The 26782-nt window shown below is 39.8% G+C and overlaps 1 protein-coding gene across 1 annotated transcript; it reads left to right on the forward strand.

Annotated features, from left to right (window-relative positions):
• Nucleotides 1-12338: 12338 nt before the first annotated feature.
• LOC124286091 lies at nt 12339-25318 on the forward strand. The gene is made up of 5 exons (XM_046722417.1): nt 12339-12412; nt 13386-13542; nt 15422-15820; nt 17572-17802; nt 22113-25318. Exons 2-5 carry the CDS (start codon nt 13467-13469, stop codon nt 22457-22459), a joined length of 1053 nt encoding a protein of 350 aa, XP_046578373.1. The 5' UTR covers nt 12339-12412; nt 13386-13466; the 3' UTR covers nt 22460-25318.
• Nucleotides 25319-26782: the final 1464 nt, after the last annotated feature.

The following is a 26782-nucleotide window of genomic DNA, read 5'->3' on the forward strand; positions in this document are numbered from 1 at the left end:
CAGCACTGTCATCTGGCCTTAGTTCCATCTGGTTCAAGCAGACACATGTACCTGAATGGACCAGCACTGTCATCTGGCCTTAGTTCCATCTGGTTCAAGCAGACACATGTACCTGAATGGACCAGCACTGTCATCTGGCCTTAGTTCCATCTGGTTCAAGCAGACACATGTACCTGAATGGACCAGCACTGTCATCTGGCCTTAGTTCCATCTGGTTCAAGCAGACACATGTACCTGAATGGACCAGCACTGTCATCTGGCCTTAGTTCCATCTGGTTCAAGCAGACACATGTACCTGAATGGACCAGCACTGTCATCTGGCCTTAGTTCCATCTGGTTCAAGCAGACACATGTACCTGAATGGACCAGCACTGTCATCTGGCCTTAGTTCCATCTGGTTCAAGCAGACACATGTACCTGAATGGACCAGCACTGTCATCTGGCCTTAGTTCCATCTGGTTCAAGCAGACACATGTACCTGAATGGACCAGCACTGTCATCTGGCCTTAGTTCCATCTGGTTCAAGCAGACACATGTACCTGAATGGACCAGCACTGTCATCTGGCCTTAGTTCCATCTGGTTCAAGCAGACACATGTACCTGAATGGACCAGCACTGTCATCTGGCCTTAGTTCCATCTGGTTCAAGCAGACACATGTACCTGAATGGACCAGCACTGTCATCTGGCCTTAGTTCCACCTTGGTTCAAGCAGACACATGTACCTGAATGGACCAGCACTGTCATCTGGCCTTAGTTCCATCTGGTTCAAGCAGACACATGTACCTGAATGGACCAGCACTGTCATCAAGCCTTAGTTCCATCTGGTTCAAGCAGACACATGTACCTGAATGGACCAGCACTGTCATCTGGCCTTTTAGTTCCATCTGGTTCAAGCAGACACATGTACCTGAATGGGACCAGCACTGTCATCTGGCCTTAGTTCCATCTGGTTCAAAGCAGACACATGTACCTGAATGTACCAGCACTGTCATCTGGCCTTAGGGTCCATCTGGTTCAAGCAGACACATGTACCTGAATGTACCAGCACTGTCATCTGGCCTTAGGTTCCATCTGGTTCAAGCAGACACATGTACCTGAATGGACCAGCACTGTCATCTGGCCTTAGTTCCATCTGGTTCAAGCAGACACATGTACCTGAATGGACCAGCACTGTCATCTGGCCTTAGTTCCATCTGGTTCAAGCAGACACATGTACCTGAATGGACCAGCACTGTCATCTGGCCTTAGTTCCATCTGGTTCAAGCAGACACATGTACCTGAATGGACCAGCACTGTCATCTGGCCTTAGTTCCATCTGGTTCAAGCAGACACATGTACCTGAATGGACCAGCACTGTCATCTGGCCTTAGTTCCACCTGGTTCAAGCAGACACATGTACCTGAATGGACCAGCACTGTCATCTGGCCTTAGTTCCATCTGGTTCAAGCAGACACATGTACCTGAATGGACCAGCACTGTCATCTGGCCTTAGTTCCATCTGGTTCAAGCAGACACATGTACCTGAATGGACCAGCACTGTCATCTGGCCTTAGTTCCATCTGGTTCAAGCAGACACATGTACCTGAATGGACCAGCACTGTCATCTGGCCTTAGTTCCATCTGGTTCAAGCAGACACATGTACCTGAATGGACCAGCACTGTCATCTGGCCTTAGTTCCATCTGGTTCAAGCAGACACATGTACCTGAATGGACCAGCACTGTCATCTGGCCTTAGTTCCATCTGGTTCAAGCAGACACATGTACCTGAATGGACCAGCACTGTCATCTGGCCTTAGTTCCATCTGGTTCAAAGCAGACACATGTACCTGAATGGACCAGCACTGTCATCTGGCCTTAGTTCCATCTGGTTCAAGCAGACACATGTACCTGAATGGACCAGCACTGTCATCTGGCCTTAGTTCCACCTGGTTCAAGCAGACACATGTACCTGAATGGACCAGCACTGTCATCTGGCCTTAGTTCCATCTGGTTCAAGCAGACACATGTACCTGAATGGACCAGCACTGTCATCTGGCCTTAGTTCCATCCTGGTTCAAGCAGACACATGTACCTGAATGGACCAGCACTGTCATCTGGCCTTAGTTCCATCTGGTTCAAGCAGACACATGTACCTGAATGGACCAGCACTGTCATCTGGCCTTAGTTCCATCTGGTTCAAGCAGACACATGTACCTGAATGGACCAGCACTGTCATCTGGCCATAGTTCCATCTGGTTCAAGCAGACACATGTACCTGAATAGACCAGCACTGTCATCTGGCCATAGTTCCATCTGGTTCAAGCAGACACATGTACCTGAATAGACCAGCACTGTCATCTGGCCTTAGTTCCATCTGGTTCAAGCAGACACATGTACCTGAATGGACCAGCACTGTCATCTGGCCTTAGTTCCATCTGGTTCAAGCAGACACATGTACCTGAATGGACCAGCACTGTCATCTGGCCTTAGTTCCATCTGGTTCAAGCAGACACATGTACCTGAATAGACCAGCACTGTCATCTGGCCCATAGTTCCATCTGGTTCAAGCAGACACATGTACCTGAATGGACCAGCACTGTCATCTGGCCTTAGTTCCATCTGGTTCAAGCAGACACATGTACCTGAATGGACCAGCACTGTCATCTGGCCTTAGTTCCATCTGGTTCAAGCAGACACATGTACCTGAATGGACCAGCACTGTCATCTGGCCTTAGTTCCATCTGGTTCAAGCAGACACATGTACCTGAATGGACCAGCACTGTCATCTGGCCTTAGTTCCATCTGGTTCAAGCAGACACATGTACCTGAATGGACCAGCACTGTCATCTGGCCTTAGTTCCATCTGGTTCAAGCAGACACATGCATTTGCATGCATGACACTATTCAAGTGACATAATCATGAACCTGTTTTACCTGAAGGTGTGAACAAATTATGCCAGTTGCATGAGGTGATTTAGTACAGGTGTTATGGGTAGTTACAACTTTGCAGAATTAGATAGATGATGTCATTTTAGTGCACATAATGAATTCACAATATCAAAAACATGCCGTATAAGATCATTTTGCACTTTAGCCCTGGCTAATAATGTCAAGGCCTGAAACAAAACTACATGTAGGAAAAGTGGAGACTGTTTGATGGAGGTTCCATGTATGGTGACTGTTGAAAGATGAAAATTACACGATCGCACAGCATTTGAAATCATAGTCTGTTGTACTTGTTTGTGGTAAGTAAAATACCCATAGCAATTATTCAATACTTTTAGGTCATACTTTATAACAAATTATTAACCAAAGTCGAATTAGAAAAATGAAAATAATGTAAATGGAGGCAAAGATAGATAAAATCATTCCCCAAAGAGAAAGTTCCACCACTTGAGTTAACATAGGTTCACAGTATTTGACACGATGAGAAACTGCAGACCTTGAGACAGCACTCACTAACCCACCTCAGATCTTTTAGCATATTTCATATTTCGGGGCTTTACTTTAAACTTATCAGTAACAGCAGTGAATATGGCTGCAGTTGTGTACTTGTGATAAAAACCTGACAGGCACATATTGTGTGGAACAGGACTGCACCACTGCGGGCATCGTGTGGTTTATGGTACCTAAATAGGATGTTAGTCATAATTACAGCTAATAACAGGATATAAATTGTTCTTTGATTATTTACCATGTTAAAATCAAAGGTTGTTTCACACACTCAACATTGTATGCAGTGTTAAGTTTCTTCTATTAACAGATATAGCATCCCTTGTGATGTGTCCATATGACTGCTGAGCATCACAAGATAATTATGAAGTCACTGAAATATTTTTATCAGTCAGCCAGCCATTGTCTGCTTCACAGTTGCACCTGTCTGCACAGTTGCACAATAGGTTTGTTTTGGAATCCAATTACAGATACGTCTCACTCACTCACTCACTCACTCTGGGATAGTGGTATAGCCTAGTAGTTAAAGCGTTCGCTCGTCATGCAGAATAACCGGGTTCGATTCCCCACATGGGTACAATGTGTGAAACCCATTTCTGGTGTTCCCCGTCGTGATGTTGCTGGAATATTGCTAAAAGCGGCGTAAAACCAAACTCACTCACTCACTCACACTCCACCCACTCACTGACTCACATGTTCACTCTCATTCACTCAAACACTCCACCATCTCACTGACGCATAGATTCACTGTCCCACTCACACACTCCACCATCTCACTGACGCACAGATTCACTGACTCACTCCCTCACTCTATGTTACAGCTTGTCTACCCCATGAAGAAAGCTGCCCACAGAAGCAAGTTTGGAGAAGATCTGCCTTGAATCAACAAGTGCTGGACATTCAGCTCTTTTATATACACAGATTGATTTTATACAGTATACAGAATATTTTTAATGAGTATAAGTACTTATGTGTATGTGTGACATTGAGAAAACTGTCACATTGTCTTATGTCTTATCCATGTGACATTTTAGCATATGCCTTCAGATACGTTGTGCAGTTCTATATTAACATACTTTCTGTACAAAATTGGAAGGAGATATCTTTTAATACAATTTGCCTCAGCATACAGAGACATGTAGTTTGTGTGCTGTTTGTTTTCCTGGATCATGGATGGTGATTATTAGCTGTTTGGGAGTAAACTGATTTGAAAGAAACATTTTAAACATCACATAATAAGGCCTTTTTTCTGTTAATTTTTATGATGAAAATGTAAAAGACTCCATATATCTGACCTGAATTTCTATTTTACTTTGTGTTACATAGTGTTAAGTTTTAGTTTGGTGAACACAACAGATACTTTAATGTATAGATTTATCTGTGTTATGAGTTTGTGTTATCTGTGTTATGAGCTCTTGAACCAGAAGCAGTTTGTCTTCTCTGTTGAACACAAGCAATGAGACTTAAGACAGTACTTTACTACTCTGTGAATCTTTACTGAGACAGCTGGTGGAGTAGTATATATGTTGCTGACATTTTGGGACTCCCTGATCCTGAAGATTGTATCACTTGTCCGTATTTTAAGGCCACACTAAAATGTTATTTTGTTGATGCTTTTGATGAAATAAATATGACCAGCGAATATGTCAATATTAAATAACATAATATATTGGAGGAGATTAATCAGGTTTATAAGGGTTTGTTCTCAAGGATTATTACAGAAGCACCAGGGAGGCAGGTTACTGTAATCACCTATTGTAGGTCCTATTACCTGTCATTCAGTATCTGCTAATCAATGTCTGTTCATGTGATGTAATAAAATGTCTTAACATGATATGTTTTCTTATCTTTACTATCTCATTTCTGGTGTTCCCCGCCGTGATGTTGCTGGAATATTGTTAAAAGCAGCGTAAAACCAAACCCACTCACTCACTCACTCTTTACTATCTTCTATCTTAAAGTCTTTGAATGGCATGTGGAAGTGATACACATATTTTGAGGGGAAAGCTATGGATTCTCGCTTCTGTAGCATGAGCCAGGGAAGCCGGAGATTGAAATACCAAGCATGATGCAGGTATGACAAATGTTGTATTTGTTGGGTGGAGTCCCATCCGAGATTCGAACCCACACTCTCAGAGTCAGACACCTAATCGCCAGCACACAGAGTCAGCCATCTAACCCACTCAACCACCACAGCATGAAACGTCCCATCATATGTCATAAAGAAATTTGCACCCATAAAGTAGATTCCCCACATGGGTACAATGTGTGAAGCCAATTTCTGGTGTCCTCCGCCGTGATATTGCTGGAATATTGCTAAAAGCTGCGTAAAACTATACTCACTCACTCACCATAAAGTAGAGAACGTTGTATTTACGGCACACATGCTTCACCTATTGTTCCACTGCGCTCTCAATATAGTTTCTACCAACATTCAATTCACTTTTTGTCATAATGGATGTATGTACTAGATGACACAGTAGACTGTGTTTGTGTAGGATCCATATCTTCAAAAGAAAGCTTCCCTGTGTCTACTCATATGTGTAACAAAATCTTCGAAATGTTCAAAACGCTGTGTCTACTCATTAATTGCATGTATGTACAGAATATTCGAAATTGAATGGTTCAATTAGATGTTGTAATTATGCACAGGATACACTATTCCTCTAAGACGAAATACTAAACCGTTCGCATGAAGCATACAACCGATTTATTGCAAACCTGATACCAGTGTCCATTGTATATGCCACGCATTCACTCTTGAGGACACAAACTTAGGATGTGAGATCTGATATACGCCGGTAGTTCTATACAGGTTTTACCTACCGGGAAATTACATTATAGATTAAATAAGATCGGTTGTAATGGCGTGACATGAAATGTGCATAAAGTTAAGATATGAGGTGCAGAATAAAATACACAAAACATATTAACAAGTAAACAGTGGAATAGTAAAATGGTGTAATCGATTATCAAAAGTAGTATACAATAATATCTGACATTCACCCATGTATGTCCCACATAAACCTGAAGGTATTGCCATGGGAATAGCATTTCGTCAAGTCAATGTAGCATATATATAACATTTAACAATCTGCAGCTAAAACACAACATTTTCGCAACGTTGTGGGAAGGTTGAAGACTGGTAACATCCTGACACAACGTTGTCACAACGTTAGTATTACGTCACGTTTTATCATCCAAAACTGTCTCCCACAGTAGATGTCGCTTGTGTAAGATCAAGCGATATCTACATTGTAGTTATCCCAACAATTGAACTGTCATATTTTATTACATCATCAGTTTGTGACCTCACAATGCTGTGACATCACTAAAGAACACAGCTGACAATGCTATGACGTCATAAAGATGATGACGTTACAATGCTATGACTTCACTGATATCATTGCTCAAGAAGCCTTAATGACAGTTTTGTGTTTAGAAAAATTCATTCTTTTACTGATAACTGATGAAGAATGATTTTGGATGATAAAAAAATCTCACTTTCGTGTCTTATGATATCTACGGATCCGTAGTTGGGCCACGGTGAAAATATTTTGGACTCACTATGCCCTACGTTGGACATAGCATCTCCTACGAAGGACATATTATCTCATACGTACTACCAGTTAGAGCGTCCGCCCTGATTCAATCGCGCGTTCAATCCCCGACCGTATCATACCAAAAGACATTAAAATATGGTACTTGTTGGTCCCTGCCTGGCGCTCGGCATTAATGGGTACATCAAGGACTAGCCGGCTCGGAGTCAGTAAAATGTGTCTGAGTGGGGTATTCATGCTTCACTGCGGCATGGTTTCTCAGTGGGCTTGCACTATAAAACCAGCTTCAGTCTGGGCTAGTACAAGCAGCCGCACATACACATACACACGCATGTACGTCGTCATATGAGCGAAATATTCTCAAGCACGACGTTAAACCCAACATTTTTGGTCATTATGTCACAATCTGTTCTGTTAATCTAGTGTTATATATACTCTTAAAAAACAACAACTTGACATGCTGGTTTGGAGTTTACTGAGTGCATATAACTGATTCTAACATTGCTAGGTTACAGTAAAATCATCACTTTACAAATTCCAAAACATGATTATCCAGAAAGTGTTTGGTAAAACCACAGAGGGCTATTAAAGCCACTTGGTCAGAGTAAAATGTCAGTATCTGGTGTGACCACCATGAGCATCGATAACAGCTTGGCAGCGGTGACCCATAGAAGAAAGGAGATGCCGAATGCTGTCTTGAGGAATGTTTTGATGGATTACATAGATGTTCAATGGGCACAGGCGGAACCAGAGAGAGAGAGAGAGAGAGAGAGAGAGAGAGAGAGAGAGAGAGAGAGAGAGTGGTGCATGGGGGCGCAACCCACCTTTGTCCGGAAAGTTTATTAAATGACCATTGTAACTCGTGTGAAAATGAAGTGTGCAACCATCCTTCTCAATTGTCATGCTCCAAAGATGCACCACTACTAACTACTACACCACGGAGGCGGTAATATGTGATTGATTGAGTTTAGTTTTACGCCACACTCAGCAATATTCCAGCTATATGGTGGCGGTCTGTAAATAATCGAGTCTGGACCAGACAATCCAGTGATCAACAGCATGAGCATCGATCTGCGCAACTGGAAACCGATGACATGTGTCAACCAAGTCAGTGAGCCTGACCACCCGATCCCGTTAGTCGCCTCTTATACGACAAGCATAGTCGCCTTTTATGGGCAAGCATGGGTTGCTGAAGACCTATTCTACCCCGGATCTTCACGGGTCTGTAATAGTAATGCCATCATAGAGTGAATGTAACATAAATATTACAACTTGCCTGCTACCAATGGAACATGATAGTCACAACATAATCTGTACATATCGCACATCAGTAATGTCAAGACATGGTCAAAAACAGTGCATAGCCCTGACACGATCAACTCCAAGTAGTGAGTGAGTGAGTTTATATTTACGCCGCTTTTAGCAATATTCCAGCATTGACACGGCGGGGGGCACCAGAAATGGGCTTCACACACAAGTTGGAAGATCAAAGCTCTGTATTAACTATTTTTACATTTTACAGATGTATTAAATATTGGACAAGGCTTATAAACATGGAAACTAATCGCTTTCCAAAGGCATGTTATTTAATGCTTAAGTCATATGACGACCATGGCGGTGTCAACTGGGTGTCACGTGTTCGTACCTTGTTAATGGAGACTGGTTTTTCATATGTATGGATCTCCCAAGATTGTGGAGGTATAACACGTTTTATGTAATGTTTTAAACAGAGATGTAAAGATATTCAGTTTCAAATATGGCAAAGTAAATTAAGCTCATCACCATTTCTGCATAATTATTGTGCTTACACGACTGTTCTTGAACCAGAGCTGTACATTTTGAAACTAACTCCGAAAAGAGACCTACTACGTATTCTGTGTAAGTTTAGATGCACGAGCCATAAACTTAATGTACAACAATATCGATATGATAAAAATGTACATACTGAATTACTGGAGTGTGCAAGATGTAATTATAATGTCATCCAAGATGAATTTCACTTTTTATTGGTTTGTCCATACCATGATGAGAGCAGGAAACTGTTGTTACCAAGTAACTTTTATACCTATCACACACATGAAAAGTTTAATTTGTTAATGTCTTCGCAAAATCTAGAATGCTTAAAAAATCTTGCAATCTTTTTTAAACGAAATCTACCAATTTAATTTGTATTACATGTAAATAATCACTTCGATATCCATGCGCACTGAAATTATGTATATACACTTCTGTACTTTGGCCACGAGGCCTTGAATACGAATAAACTTCTTCTTCACACATCGTTTTGATCGTACCCATGTGGGGAATCGAACCCGGATCTCGAGCATGACGAGCGCACGCTTTAACCATTAGGCTACCCCACTGCTTGTAAATACCACTGGAAGTGCATGGTAATTGAGGCTGGTTAGGTTTAATGTGTAGGCTGATTACATAACACGCACTTGACTGCGAATTCACAAGCGTCAATTATGTATACATGATACGTTTTTATGGGTAACAACTTCTTTTATTCTTTTTAACGACGCCAAAAATTATAGATGTGCAAAGTTGTTAAAAATATAAAAGAGGATATTATCCATAAATATGTGTCATGCATTAATGGTCTTCCAACTTCTAAGTGCCTATGAAAGACTTCAAAGGACAATTAGGCAGGTTAATTACAGGTGCGATTGGTTCAAGTTAACGTGCATATACACACGCTATGAGACGGAACGTTGTGATACAAGACTTGTCGAACAAATGAGATCCGGTGCTTAGGAGATCGCCAAGATCAACCACTGTCGCAATAGTCTGTCTTGCAGTACTTGAACCACAATATGCCATTTCCATGTTCAGCAGATCAAAGACGTATTTTATAACGTCATTGAGCAGATCTATAATTCTCCCTCGCTCCCTCACCCACCCCGTCAAGGAAAGACAGCAATGTTGGACTTGTATACGTACTTGCAGTTTTCGAAATTCTACACTGGAATATAACTGGAATACTATTGAAGGCGCCTTGTAAAATCTCTGTCTATTAGTGTCTAACCATGGAGAATAGAAGACGGGGTGCTGTAGATAACCTCTTCCCAGCAGGGATAATCTACAACGGGGATAGGTCACTCGCTTACTTTCTTTACCATTTGAACTAATTAGCGTGCGCCTCGTCATGCCCGAACGTGACTTGGTTCGTTCCCAGCGCAACTTCGGCTGCGTTTAACAGTACTTCAGCCAGTTTATTGTATCAGTCGGAATTTTACAATGAATGAATGAATGAATTAAGAGCAAGAGTTATATGTGAATGAATGAAATAAATAAAGAAAAAGAACAAGACAAAGAAATACATATGTGAATGAATGAAAGAATAAATGATGCACCACGGCCATCCCTCCCCAAACATGTTAAAGAACGCAAAACTATCGCTGGAACACATGTGTTAACATCAGCTGTCCTTTTAAAAAATCTACGTTGAGACATTTGTTTACATTAGTACTTAATTCAGATATCTTATTGCATGTGTCGAATGGCATGGACATTGACAGAATGTTAAATGACACTGTCACACACCCCTCAAAAACAGAAAGTTTAGAACTATCACAAAGCGTTGTAAACACCTTTCCAGTTTTGTCAAATACTAAGATCAACAAGAAAGAAAGCAGTTTTAGAACTATAACACTCAAGCATCACAAGCGTCAATGGCGGATCAGGACCACGATCCACAAAGCGTTCGTAACGTTACGACTTGTCGTAGCTCTATAGTTTATCATAGGTTTACGAATGTCGTAGCGCTACGAACTCTTTGTGGATCGGGGCCCAGAACAGATCGGCGATATGTCATATTTTTCACACACCTCAAATACACCCTAACAATTTTTTTTAAATTATAAAACTATCACTATTACTTGCAAACACCTTTCACCTGATGGTATATTCCCCTCATAAAAATTAATGGTGTATGTGAAAGATGTTTTAGAACAATAACTAGAAACACTCAAACAACGCCCTGTAGTATTTCAATGGCAGATCGGCGATATGTCATATTTTTCACACACCTCAAATACACCCTAACAAATTTTTTTAGTTATAAAACTATCACTATTACTTGTAAACACCTTTCAGCTAAAGGTATATTTCCCTTCTAAAAATTAAACGAATATGTGAAAGAAGTTTTTAGCTAGAGAATTTAGAGAATTCTTTCTTCGCTGTGTACCAAGAACTGAAGCCAGTGAGCTACAACATACCGACTTGAAACTTTACTACAAATCTACTGTACTAATACTGACACTAATAACAATTATTTGACTTAATAGTCGACGTATCTTCTACATGTAGGTTTTCAGTTGTCACAACACTCAGCGAATGTAATCAGCTGTTGAAAATAAACCAAGCTCAATATATTGGCTACACTGGTCACGTGACGAGCCGAGGCATACGCGATATCTAGTCTCCCTGTTGCGCATATTAAGTGTTCATAAGACCAGCTGTGTAGGAAAGTTCTCCTCAGGCAAGTGTTATGTTACTTTACATTTTCAATACGCCCTGGTAATGATGTGTAAAGATTTCTGTGGTCTTGGAACAGGGCTTGAAAGTGTCAAGAAGTGGCGTTTCGTTTGCTCTTCCTCGAAAACATTTCATTCTGGTGTTTCCTAAATATTTATCATTCTCAAGAATGGTAACATGTCCTACACATGGAGTCCACCAGACACATACATGACACGGGTTTTTTTATGGATCCCTGCTGAGATTTAAAAAATGAAAGTATACCTAGAGCAATTATCGTCATCATAACTCAGCATTTACCTGATGACGGACCAAGAATTAGCTCTGAAACCAGAGACCATATAATATAATCTGTTATATGGTCTCTGCTGAAACGTCGTATACAAAATAAAAAGAAGTTGTTATCCATAAAACGTGTCATGTATTCATGTTCGTCCAACTTCTAAATGCCTTTGAAGAACTTAATTCAGACTTTTTTTAAAGTTCCATAGATCTCTAGGTCTCCTGTTTTGATTTGATGAAGCGCAAGGATAGAACCCGGGTCTTCAGGGTGGATCGGACCAGGGTCCCGTTCCTCAAAGCGATCGTAGCGCAAAGTTGATCGTAACTCCCATACTTTAACATAGGCTTACGACTATCGTAGCGCTACGATCGCTTTGAGGAACGGGGCCCAGGGATACTCTACTACTTATATTGTCTCCCTGATCGGATAAAGATATCGAGTGGGCGCATTCAGAATTAAAAGCTTAACGCAACAATTTTAAGTCATTGTTGATTGGAAAATGTGTAATGAGGCCTTATTAGGTAACGTCCGATTTTTTACAATTGTTGTTCTTGCCCGTTATTTATCAAACTAGAGCTAACAGCGCATGCGCACATATCTGTCTGCTCGCATTTCCTTTGAGAAAACCAAAATGTGAAACGGCTATTTCCAAAAATGTAGGTAAAATACTCCGATCTGTAACTTACGTGAGGTCTGCTTTTGATATTTCTGTTGATATTTCTTTAAAACAGATAGATGATTAATTTTGTAATGTGCAATAATGCTTACATGTCGAATTGTTCAATTTTCGATCAACCGTTTTCCTTGAAAAAGTGTTGAATTTGTGCACTCTGCTTATATTTCGAGGCAGATAAGATCACATCAGAAGCCCGTCCATATGTGTTGTGAATTACATTACTCTATTTCACCAGTGGATTATTCGTTCACGGGTTACTGCGTGAGTAGCTGTTTCCAGAACACGAGGCTAACTGTCAGAATGTTTACCTAATTTGACTGGCCCCTGTATCACTCTCAACCCAGAAGACTCTCCAGCTGGCTAACCAGCTGACCTTGGAACGTGATTAAATGTACTCAGCAAATAATCTATCCAAACCATTCCTTTCAGAGGGATTGTGTAAGCATAATGAGTATACTGACAAGGGTGTATACTTATTAAACATGATACAGAACTAATCCAAATGTTGGACGAGTGGTAGTGAACAGACTTTGTTCAAACCTCAATGAAACCAAAACCTTTTCGATTTTACAAGTTACAAGGTGATTTGACACCATAGTATATGGAATTTCAATCTTTTAAGGAGATGCTTAACCCATACTACCTTCTAGAGGCAATAATTTCATGCTTTACAGAGTCATATCTAGAAATCAAGCTTGTTTGATGGAACTCTTTGGTATTTCAATCAAAATGTTTGTTATGTTTTCAACTGTTTCACATTAAGCTCTGTGCATATCAATAGAACCAGTTACATCTACAAAGTTTGCAGTTTAGCTAGGATGGCTGCTGCTTATCACAGTTATTGTTGTGCAGCCTCGAGTGGCACATATTGTAGTGTCCCTGTCCGAATGTAAAGTGCCTTGCTTTAGAGCGTTTCTATATATTGTATGTGTTCAATGTTTGTTTTTCGGCAGACTCAGCATGATGATGCACGAACACAGTAGACACTTGGCAGTCAGCCCTTAACACAGACAGCACTGGACATCACCAGCACCATGAAGGGGGCAGCCCTGTGCTACGTTGTGGTGTCACTCTGTACTGGTATCTGCTGTGGCCTCACTAACAGGAAAGGTGTGTTCTAGATAGTTGTTGTAGCTTCACTGTTAATGTATGTACACCAGGATCTGTCTAAACTGAGCATTGACTACACTGTATTTCTGTCAGTACTGGACATATATTATACTACACCAGGGATTTAGCTTGAGTCCTGTATTTGAGGGTCCCTGGGACTCATACTCTTAAATTTCAGGAGTCCTGGCTAGCTATTCTCGAAACGTTCGTAGCTCTAAGAACTTCTTAAGACCATTCTTAACACATTGGCTACGATCAAAGTTAAGAATTCTTAGGGCTACGAACGTTTGAGAATAAGGGCCCTGGACTACAAGATGGGGGTCCCAGACACTTAAATATTATTATTAATACTATGTAGTAATATTGTTGTAATTCAGTTACTGTTATTGTATTGTGCATCATTATCATCACACGGTTACATTAATTAAATTGCAAATGATATCATAACACGGCTAGTAGCAGACTCAGTGATAACTTATTGTTACTTGATTGAAATTTTTGCAAAAAGTATTTGGATTTTTTCTGCGTCCCTGTGGACGCGCTAATAAATCTTGTTGTGTCCATTGTCAAGTTTTATGCATATAGGACACATGAATTTGCGTCCCGTAAATCCCTGCTACACAAATTAACACCTTTGTGAAATCTGTGTTGTCCACATTTCTGTCATACTAGATTCTAATGATGGGAATTGGTTGTGATTTCATAATCGATCATCAGCTACAATCGGATTGGCCCAACCGATCAATCATCGATTAATAATCGATTAAATTAAATCACAAGAATACCCTCTAAATAATAAATATATTACACAAGGTCATGTGTTTGTTATTGTCTCAGACTTCTGAGGTAAGCAAGTACAGTTAAGAGACAGATGGTTGAACATGTAGAGGTACACAAAAGAAAAGAATTTTTTGTTCTTTTATGGTTTATTATTTACCATCAACAGCATCAATTACCAACCATTCAACAAACAACAGATCTTGTCAGATGTCATAAAAACACTATATGACTAAAATGCGCCTTGAAATGAAGTGTAGTTGACAGAAAATGGATGACGAGGCGGTAATCAGTTTGTGATTTTTGAGAATAATGTTAAAATTGGTGCTATCACGGTTGGAGTGAAAAGCGTACCCTCATGAACATGGTAAGCGGAAGTTGTATGTGCATGGAATGAGGTGAAATACACATGACAGTTTGTTGTGATCGCAAGCTCCAATAAATATGACATTTAGCAAAACAAAATATATGGATGTATCCATTTTCTGTCAACTACACTTCATTTCGAGTCGTGAGTAGACACAATATGATTGTGATTTCTGTGAATAATGCGGATAGAAGTTATAATTATAGGTAACTGCCAGTTGTCTTGTGGCCTGAGTTGGGTATTCATTACTTGTTTCGTAAATATTATTACCGACAATCGATTGTGAAATTTTGCAATCGATTGTCGCGTCTGGAAAGGGTAACCAATCAATTTTCGATTATAATCGATCATCGGAACACCACTACTAGATTCCTCGCTGAAGTTGTATAACAAAGGACCAATTTGTAATTGACACTTTCTATTACTGCTTATTATTATTTACAAACTGAGAAAGCCATGTGTTTCAGTGCAGAGACTGAGTAAACCTGTCAATATTTTTTATCAGAATAGGTCCCCGGGAACCTGTGCTTGTTGTACACAGCAGCTGAATGGATTGGGTGGTCAGAATTTGTGACTTGACTGATGACAGCATGGATCATTGCTCATTATATCAATCACTGGATTGTCTGGTCCATATACAGGCTGCATCATGTAGCTATAATATTGCTGAGTGCAGCAGTAAACAACCAACTTGGATGCAGTTTATGTTGCACAGCATGTTTTGTTTTGTTCCAGTTTACATTGAGGCTGACAAGAACTGCGGGCAGACCCACATGCTGGATTCAGGGGAGATAATAGTCATAGGTTCCCAGCGAGGTCCCTCGTCTGACCTGCAGGCTGAGTGTGAGATTGTTTTCACTTCCGCAAGCCCTGACGACCAGGATCGAGTGTGTATGGAGATTGAAGATCTCGACTTCCAGGGGAACTGCTATGCTTCTCTCACACTGTATGATGTTGCCACGGAGACTGCATCTCGGAAGAAGGAGTTGGGGTCCTTTAGTTGCCACAAGGCTCCACCCATGGAGGTGTGCTCAGTAGGGAGAACATTGAAGATGGATCTGAATCGAGGTTTTGTTTCGTACCAGAGAGACCTGGTGTTGTTCTTGTTACAGGTGTACACAAAGAATCCTGATGGTGAGTTCTGGCAGTATGTTTTATTTAAAGAACAAATAAACTTTGTTTTTTTGTACTCTTTTAACTATTACATATGAAAAATTTGTGGTTAGTCTTATGCGGAACACCAAATTCATTCTTAAAAAACTTGTGGTTAATTAATACGGAGCAATTAAAAGTTGCCAAAAAGTCGCCTGCTTCACTCTCGCCCGCCAACGAAACCACAGACAGGTTACGTAACTCTGTCGCCAGAGCACTGCAGTGACGTCATATGAGGAAGGATTTTCAGTTAGTTGTATAGAAAGTGTGTAGCAAGGTCGTCATTTCTCGACATCAACGAAGACATGCCGAATTGTTGCGTTGTCATCAATTGCTCCTAGGGGTCGGGCGAATGGTGTCACCATACACAGATTTCCACAGGACCCCGCAGTTCGTGCTAAATGGGTTATCTTTGTGAGTTCGAAGGGAGCGAACACAGAAATGGGATCAATTTGAATCAGTCATTATACCATCCAGGCATTAGAAAACCTGAAAAAGCCCACACTGCTTTGATACTTTATTACAATCAGACAAGAACTACCGGGGATATTTTCAAATAACTGCATCTGATGGGCATCCACCCTTCTTAATATCGCACTGTTTAGGTTGAAGAAATTAACCGTAACCTCGATGAGCGAGGCTGATCATCGTTTTCGCTATTACGAGCGTCTGGGTCGAACAAATAAGGCCTAGCGACACCAAGCGATTTTGACAGAATAGTCTATGAAAACAAGTTGTAACTCGGAAACTAGGCAAAGCAGGAGACATAATTAAATGACAGTAGATTGTGAGAACATGTAGCTTTCATTTTTCACAACAGTTGTCACGATTCAGGTTTATGCAAACCTGTAAACAAGATAATTTACCCCCTGAAATGTACATGAATTCTGCATCGGCCCTCATATCTATTCCTCATATGACGTCACAGAGATGCGCCACTCTGATTGGTTGAAATTTCGTTTCGCGGGTGAGAATTGTGCACTGTTGTCAAAAGGTCGATTTAAGTTAATTAAAGATCGAAATGAGTAGTTTTAATGACCGGGTGTCATTTATAACGATACCAATTAGTGATTTATGTATTTGTACCCCCCTAGAGTATATGTGATCTTTAACGGATGCAGTTGAATGTATTGGGAAACATTAGGTATAAAATAATCTATCATGTCTTTTAGCAGCATTTAGGAGTTGTATATAGATGGTATATAGTTGGTGAGTTCAGCTGATGAAGGGATCTGTAATGGTCCCAAAACATTGTGAGGGAAATAAGAAAGAAGTTTAATCCATAAAAAATATCTTGGACATGAAATAATCTAGTTTCAAAGTAATTCCTGTCAGAAATTGTGTCTGCTAGTGGATCGTTTAGATTCATGTTGGTATGGCTAGAATGGGTCACTCATGTAAAATACATGCTGGAGACTAAAGCTGGATGCTAATATATGTATCTGATAGGGCTGCAGCCACTTTGAGGAGAATGTGATACAAATCACGAATGCTGGGTAATGAATAGGATATAGGCGAATACAATAACAAGTCAGTAGTCGAGGTAATATTCAGTATATTCAGTGAATAAGATACATTGTTTGACATGTTTGACCATGTTGACAGCATTAATTTGTCATGACATTGACCAATAGTAAATTGCATGCTACTATCACCTATATGACTTGAAAATTATGTGTAACACATATTTACTTGTGATGTTGGCACTATGTCTAATATGATGAGGTCTGTAGCCCCTCTAGAAGATCGCATCAAGGAGGTGCCCAGTGTATTCCACAACGTAGATGCCTACATCATCATCCTCATCGTCATCGCTGCTGTAGTTATCCTCATGCTCATAACTGTGATCGCCTTGGTCACATTCTATGTGCGCCGGAAATCCTCTAGAAGCTCAAGAAGGGGAGGCAACTCCACCAGCTCTGCCTTGCCTAAGACTCAGGCTGCCCACCCTTTGCAGACACCAGGTGGGTTGTTAGAGAATGTGTGACATGTTATCTGTTGTGTTACATGTGTGTCTGTGTAGATGATCAAGCAAAAAATTTAGATTCTGGGGTTAAAAGAGATGTTTTCAAAAAAACTTTCTTGTACAATTTACAGAAGACTAGGAGTTGTTTTAGTCTTGGCTTATCATGATTATTGATAAATGTTTGGATAAAGAAAAGCCATATCTAAATACAATTATGAATAAGAAAACTTCAAAAAAATGGGTGGACATTGTAATTTGTATCTTTAATAACATCCATAGATCAAGTAGATTTCAACAGCATGCTTTCACCCAGGGTCCATTTCAGAACTTTCCCCTTTAATGAAACTTGGTTTAGTCGTGCTAGATACAGACACTTTACTGAATAGAGGGAAATCTACTTAACTTAGTGAACTTTACAACTTTGAATTTGCCTGTGGAATAACTACAGTAAACATACCTCTTTGCTGCTGTAAATTGTAGTTGCTCAAAAGGCTACAAAACGATTTGAAGGCAATTGTCTGAGAAAGTTAATCAATTTGCATTTGAAGCTAGATCATGCCTCATGCATTTTTGGACAGTCTGTTGCAATATCAAAATCGTTTTTCGGGAGCAGTATTATGATAAGGGTCTTGGGTCCAAGTGATGGTTCCGTGAAACCCCTTATCTAACTGGCGTGCTGGTCTGCATGGGGAATTAACTCAGCAAAGAGTCCGAAGTCACAAGGAGCTAATCACAATTTTATTTACAAGAGCGGAATAACATGGGATGGCCACAGAGAGTCGGTACAACCCTCTGGGCTGAGGGCTAGAGCTGACCTGTGTTGGGAGTCTAAACCCTACTGACAAACGAATGGAGATAGTGACTATTTATCTAGAATTGAAACAAGCAAGAGATTATGATTCGTTGACTGATACAAAAATGGGTGTAACCTACAACAACCAATGATGGACAATAGTATAAACTTAGTTGATGGACAATGGTATAAACTTAGTTGATGGACAATGGTATAAACTTAGTTGATGGACAATGGTATAAACTTAGTTGATGGACAATGGTATAAACTTAGTTGATGGACAATGGTATAAACTTAGTTGATGGACAATGGTATAAACTTAGTTGATGGACAATGGTATAAACTTAGTTGATGGACAATGGATAAACAAGTTGATGGACAATGGTATAAACTAAGTTGATGGACAATGGTATAAACTTAGTTGATGGACAATGGTATAAACTTAGTTGATGGACAATGGTATAAACTTAGTTGATGGACAATGGTATAAACTAAGTTGATGGACAATGGTATAAACTTAGTTGATGGACAATGGTATAAACTTAGTTGATGGACAATGGTATAAACTTAGTTGATGGACAATGGTATAAACTTAGTTGATGGACAATGGTATAAACTTAGTTGATGGACAATGGTATAAACTTAGTTGATGGACAATGGTATAAACTTAGTTGATGGACAATGGTATAAACTTAGTTGATGGACAATGGTATAAACTTAGTTGATGGACAATGGTAGAATAGTTAAATGGTAATTAGATTGTCTCTTTGGTATTGGGCCGATTTCTGGTGTCCCCCGCCGTGATGTTGCTGGAATATTGCTAAAAGCGGCGTAAAACCAAACTCAGTCAATCAGTCAGTCTTTGGTATTGGGGAACAAGTTCCTTCTGGGTGTCTGGATGTGGAATCTGGCTTGTCTTGGCTCTGTGTTCTGGTTCTTGAAGTTTCCAGGAGGCCTTGTGATGGTTCCACATCCTGATTTTGGAGTCAACTTGTCCATATCCCATGCAGACAGATGATTTGTATGAAAATACAAAACAAATGAGAGTTAGCTTGTGGCAAATTATATTTATAAGAATTCTGATATTTTCCTGTTTTGTACGGGATACATACAAAATGTACATGAAGTAAGTTTATAATACAATACCCTGCAAATAAATTGTCTGTTAGTGCATTTGTATAAGGTGAAGTAAGTATCTCCTGTCAGGATAGAAATGTTATGTATAAGCAAATATATATATATACATGTGCTTGTGCTTTTAACAAGTGCATTGGTTTTGACCCCATACATATACATATTTTGTTTTGAACCATTTGTTAGGTACCTTGTTAATTTGGCTGAATTTGTTAGTTTCAACATTTTAAACATCTTAATTGTTTAGGGATTTTTGTGTAATTTAATTATATTTTAGCTTTGGTTTATTTTGATTTATTAGTTTACTTCACTCAAATTTTGGTTCATTTCGCTTCAGCTCAGCCTGTACGTTTGGCTGAGGTTCGGTTTGTTCATTCCGCTTCTTGACGGTATAATTTGCTCCCTTTTCACGCCGATTAAGTTTGTTTTGCTTCGCTACGATTTATTTTGTTAAGTTTGTTCCGTACGGTGTATTTCGGTTTCGTTTCGTTTCGCGTTGGGTAAGTTCACTTTGCTTTTGAGATTGGTTGATCAGGTCAATGCTCAAAAGTTGTTGTGATGCAAATAACTCAGATAATCAGGTTGATGCCATTTGTTCACAACTAGTGTCATCAGGTAACACAATGTGAAATGACTTGACACAAATATACACACCCTTGAAGTTAACGGTGCCGTAGTTGTCAACGCGTTCATATGGTCAATTAGCTTTCAATCAAGATAACATGCACGTTGAAAAAGAAGATCCTGTATTTTTCGCAGGAATATTGATATGTCGCGACCAGATGTTCATGTTGTGCACATTCCATGGAATGGTTGACAGATTCTGTCATCTGGTGTTGAAGAGAAGTAGAGAAAATCCACGCTCATAATGTAATTTCCGTGGTCAATTGGGTCTTTGCAGGGGTGGTATGATTCAACAATCTGGCTGGATCGAAAAATTGGAAAGTCATCTTTTTGATAATGTTCTTCCGGGGTGGCAGTTTTAAGCATATCTTTGACATCTCCAAAGCTCTGACTGAGGTAGACCTGTATGAGGTTGGGAGGAACAGATTCAAAATGAAATGTTTCGTAAGTATAATTGCTGTGGTCATTAATAGACTCATTACAAGTACAATAAATGTCGTCGTCAATACAGACCGTGACATGGCACTCTCCTTGAACTATTTAAATGGCCATAACTTCCTTTATTGAATATTATTTTGCGTGTGTGTTTTGGGACAATTGGATATGGTTCAATATTCAATACTGGGTCTGTTATCGCTGATTGCTGTTTAAAATTCTTTCTCAGAACATTGACTGATGGATTGTTCTGTGCTGATTGGTTGAAGAACTTGTGATTCTTCAGTGGCCGTTTTCATTGTTTTCCTGACATATTTCTCTTGACATGAAATTCTCTCCAAATCTGGTCTGGTATGCTGCTGCCGTATTCCCATGTGTTTCTTCTTTCTGGATCCTTCCATTTCACCCTGTAGTAGATTTTGTTGTTTGCTCTCTTGGAAGCAAGAATTGAATGAATGTCATCAGGATTGAAAACCTTGGCATCATTGCTGATGGCTAGAGCTGACCTGTGTTGGGAGTCTAAACCCTACTGACAAGCGAATGGAGATTTATTTATCTAGAATTGAAACAAGCAAGAGATTATGATTCGTTGACTGATACAAAAATGGGTGTAACCTACAATAACCAATGAAATACAGAATATAACAAAATGGGGTGTGTCCTACAAAAACAACTTCATTGACCAGACAGCGGGAGTACTAAATCCTATTTCAACTGGCACTAATCTCGTTGGCACTTTTACTGGATGCTTGGATGCTTACCCTGGGCTAGATCTTAACGAGCCTAAGTTGATGTGTCAATTAAAGGTGCTTGGATTACAATAGATGTGTTTAATCTGGGCTATGTCTTAATGACCCAAAATTGGTGTTTGCTTAATGTTATTGTAATATGGGCGATGACATGTTTTCTTTATCAAAGCAGTTTATTAAAACGTCTAGACATAACTTTGTGTTACTAACAGCTTGAGTCTTTGATACCTTAGGCTAGGATTTTATCTTGAACATCTGTGAAATTGTGCAGCCGTAATTTACACCTTTTTTCAATTGTATGTCTGTGAGATGAGTTTTACTACTTTTGACTTAAAACTGATACATGATGAAACTAATATTCTATATATTTTCCTAATATCTGAATCCTAATTTATTGCTTGTAGTGGTACTAATTAATAATGAATTTTGTATGAATAATTATTCCATGATAGCAGCATGGTGAAACAGCTACCTGAAGGAAGCCTGTATTGTACTGAATGTACCGGTATCTTACAAGCTATGTCCAGATGTCTCCTCCAAAAACAAACCTTCTGAACAAATATCTGCTTTCAGCTCCAAGACAGGAACTGAAGCCAAGTCGGGTTGGATCCCAGGAGTACTACCCGCTACGCCCAATACCTCAGCGTCAGTATATCGGTCAGCACTTCCCTGCCTTCAGCTACCAATCCTACACTGACCAGTGCTGGCCCAACAAGGACGAGGGATACCCCAGCTCGGGGCTGACGGCCAGTGCGGCAGGAACCCAGTCTACCCCCGTGTCCTCCTACTACCAGACCTACTCCCTCCAGGAGCACCCCCAGGCCTGCCACTGTTACAGCTACCCCAGCGAGAGTCTCCAGCCAGACAACTACCCCGCTGATGGCTACACCAGTGAGAGGTGCTCCGGGGGAGAACTATGAGAGGTACTCCGGGGAAGGTTACCATAGTGACAGTTATGTTACTGACAGGTACCCTGCTCAACATTACTCCTTGGAGAGATTCCCCCCACATGGTGTTCTACGAGGGTATACAGGGTATCCTGGCATCACCCACCCATTGATGCCAGGTCTGTGTTACAGCTCCAACCTGGGCTATCGGCCCGGGGAGGAAGACGCTGATCAGTCCGATGTCAGTGAAAATGAAGATGAGGCTGGTAAGGGGAAACAACTCTGTCAGGGCCTGGAAGGAAATGATGGGCTCTGTAAGTCTATTAATGGAAGAGAAGATGATAACAACCCAGAATACCAAGAAATTGGTCCACCACAGTTCAAACATGTGACATTCATGTGATACCTGAATTGTGAAGCTAATTGTTGTATGTTTGTTACTTTGAAGTGTGAGCTTTCATAGCATGTTGAAGACTCCGACATTGTTGGTTATGTAGATCAGAAGTGTGATTCTTTGACAATCTTGGATTAACTTCTACGCATGCTGTTTGTTCCCTGTTGATGTGAACTCGATGATGGGTCAGGGCTGTGAAGATATTTTTGTACCTGTAATGATGGGTGTATTGCAGCAGTGTTGTGGCTGTTTCTCGTCTCTATGGAGACGGTCATAGTAATGGATAGGGAAGTGGCACCATTATCGAGGGTCATACTGATGACATGAAATAAAACATCACATATTCAACTTCCAAGTGTACATTTCTGGAACCACTTTGTACCAACATTGACTGTTACTTGTCATGTATTACATATGATTAGGCTAACCACTTGTTGTGTTCAGGCACATGTTTTGGGTAGCTTTTAACATAAGATCCAAGTTAGCACATTTCACACCTGTAAATAAGCCCAGTGTATTTTTCCAGTTTCATACCAGCGTCCTGTCAGTGTGACACTGGCCTAAACATGTTGGCATATATTCATGTTGGACACACTACCGACCAAGGTGAATCTTCAGTGATAGTGCTGAATATATAATAGAATGCTTCTATTCTTTACTGACATCCTCGATTTAGGGTATGCTACTTAAAGTTTCTTCAATCACTCAGAAGAGTATTTTTCAGCCAAATGTATGCAAAATTGCATTGTCATTATTTATTTAGGTGAGAGAAAATCTTTTGAAGGTGATGTTAGTGAAATGAAAGTGAGTGAATTAGACACCATCTGTACAGTGTGTAGTTGGGAGGAAGACTTCCTCATCCTAACAATGAATGTTGAACCTGCTGTCTAATATACTCGGCCTATTTACATGATATTCCCATTGTGATGATATACATCATACTCCCATTATGATGATATAAATCCTATTCCCATCATGATGATATAAATCGCCTATTATGATGAATAAATCCCATTATGATAATATAAATACCTTACTCCCGTCATGATGATATATGTCGTACTCCCATTGTGATGATATACATGATACATCATTCTCCCATTATTTAGATGATGATTGTTGATATGATACGCAGTGAATTATTTGATGTTTAAACAGGAAACATGTATTTTGTATGAAATGTCAGCTTTATAGGCATGATGTCAGAAAGGAGCCAGCTGACTCTCTCGCTGTATTTATAGTGCTTATTTGGTATAGTGCTATGTGTAAATCTGCCCAACTGATGCATTGTACTCCAATCATGATGGCATACATGGTACTCCCATCATGATGATATACATCATATTCCAGTCATAATGATATACATCTTACTCCCATCGTGATTGTCAACATACTTGGACCTCTTCAGGCTTATAGATATATGTTCATATTGGACACTCAACTTACCAAGGTGACCCTTCAGGAATGATGTGGGGTACATTAGTGGTGTAACAAAATGGCAATGCGGTATTATATTGCGATGCGAGGGTAATGATAGAATAGATCGATTTGCACTTCCTGTATTGCAGTATGTATGATCATACATTTCACTACATTATGTTGATGTATAGACGTGTGAATACTAACAGAAATGGTTCAAGAACAGGTATTGTCTGGTTGGCTATATAGAAAATCTGAAATATCAGGATGTGAATCATATTGAAGCCCATGTTATCGGGATGCATATCATATCATAGCCTCATCGTGTCATTACACCTGTAGTGGTCATGTGGTAACATGTTCAGACTAACCACCACCCACCTAGATAAGATGCAGCAGTGTACCTGGGGAACCTAGGGCTTTATGGTGCAGCATCTGAATCAAGCAAGTCCCTAAATCTGTCCACATCTGTTCTAAGTTCATAACACGAAGTTGAGTTTCTTTCTGAATTGTGACACAGCTCTGTGAGTCAACTTGAGAACCATGGATCACCGTAAAGTGTCAACAAGTTCACTTGATATGTATTCCGAAATGTAGATTTTAACAAGTAAACTCTTAATTATAAGAGTTTCTAAAATTAGGACAGCTGGACATATATTTGAAACCAGGCTGTTTGAACCAGGCTGTGTGCACCAAGCTGTTGGATCCAGGCTGTTGGAGCCAAGCTGTTGCAACCAGGCTTCGGGACCAGGCTGTTTGATCAAGGCTGTTGCAACCAGGCTGTTTGAACCAAGCTGTCCATGCCTATTTGCTGTTGAATGTAGAGTTGTTGTCATGTAATGCTGTTAGACTCAAATATAGTACCTTTACAAACCAAATTGTCCTAGCCAATGTACTTGATGACCAAAGACAACCATGTGCTGTTATGAAGATATAATATGAATGTTTATTTGCCATGGTAGCTTCATGACACTGTGATATCTAACATGTGACTTATATATATATATATTTATATATATAGAAGAAGTTTCTGAAATGATCACATGACACGGATCTTCTCCAACATGTTTCACTTTTATCTTCAGGGAGAAGTGATTACAGTTGCATTGTGACGTCATGACAAAGTGACGTCATAACATAATCCGTTTAACTGTAATCACTTCTCCCTGAAGTTAAAAGTGAAACATGTTGGAGAAGATCAGTGTCGTGTGATTTTTTCAGAAACTTCTTCTTATATATGTACTACTGTACGCTCAGTATTCTATCTGACTGTATAGCAAGTGATGCTGAAGCTGCTCGTGTAGTTGTGACAGAGACCAGGAAGTGTTGTACCTTTCAGCCCATGCCTGGTTCCATTACCTACTAACAGGATAGCTGTAGACTTCCTTCAAACATAGATTTGTAAATGTGAAATGTAGTGTGTAAACAGCCATCTGCAATCAGTATTTAGTCAGATGATCCTTAAATATGCAAACTCTGCTGTTTCTGTGCCATCATTCCACATCTCAGCAAACATGATATTACAGCAAAATGCCGCTAGTGGTTACAGTGTCAGTATCCCTGTGACTGGTTGTGTCGTGGAGGTACGTGAAGAAAAGAAGGTAAAGAGCACCAGTTTGATGAAACTCGACTTCATCAGTGCTGGGTGGGTGGTATTCCAACACACACCCTTCCAGTTATCACTGTCCTTTAACTTGTTTGGAGTAATATGTTTAATATTTCGTGAAAGAAAACAGTTTGAAAACCAAATGAAGATGATGTTGATTTGTGTTTGTATTGAAATGTATCTGTCCTGTTTGGTCTTGTACTTTCCACAAGTGGAAAAATATCAAAGATTTCAACTGCTGTTTCCTTTGGCTTCGTTTACTTTAAACCAAAGTCCTATTGTGTGCATGGCCTCAGTCGTTCTATCAACCTGTTGTGTTATGTACATTCTCTGAAGGCACTGTTATTACTTTTCTATATTTTTAATTGCAATTGTGATATTAGCATTTTAGTCATTATCATATTCAATGTGAAGCTTTTTTCCCCTGTATATTTTCATGTTTTTAGCGCCATTACGGGTATGATCACTGTAATGTGTACTATTTCCAGTTTTTTGGATGTCTGTTTTAACAGCTCTCATCTTTGACTTACCGTAAGATTTTATACTAATTCCATCACTATTGCACATATGATTATATTTGTCTTGTTGATATTTTGATATCATTATCATCGCAAGTTATTGTTACACTGTTGAGCGTAATATCATGGTAGATTGTAGTGTTTATATTGGTTGTAGTGTGTTCACTGGAAACATTTTACCTTTGTTCTACATTGAATATATAACCATAGACAGAGGTAGAAGTCACCACACTATTGAGTAAATATGAAAAGTAGGTCTTAGACATTTACCCATGTGGGTGGTAAATCAGAAATGTAGGTCTTATACATTTACCAATGTGTGCTGTAAATCAGAAATATAGGTCTTAGACATTTACCAATGTCTGTAACACATCACCAAGTGACGGATGAAGAGGCTATCACAACCCAGATGTAAGTTT

The sequence above is a fragment of the Haliotis rubra genome, unplaced genomic scaffold, assembly GCF_003918875.1.
Source record: "Haliotis rubra isolate DU_JTF1 unplaced genomic scaffold, ASM391887v1 Scf375, whole genome shotgun sequence".
NCBI lineage: Eukaryota > Metazoa > Mollusca > Gastropoda > Lepetellida > Haliotidae > Haliotis > Haliotis rubra.

Bases quoted from the DNA above. Each gene is read 5' to 3' on its own strand.
- LOC124286091 (XM_046722417.1), top strand. From the start codon at position 13,467: ATGAAGGGGGCAGCCCTGTGCTACGTTGTGGTGTCACTCTGTACTGGT. The intron at 15,821-17,571 runs GTGAGTTCTGGC...TGAGGTCTGTAG, and splicing joins GTACACAAAGAATCCTGATG to CCCCTCTAGAAGATCGCATC. The intron at 17,803-22,112 runs GTGGGTTGTTAG...ATCTGCTTTCAG, and splicing joins CCACCCTTTGCAGACACCAG to CTCCAAGACAGGAACTGAAG.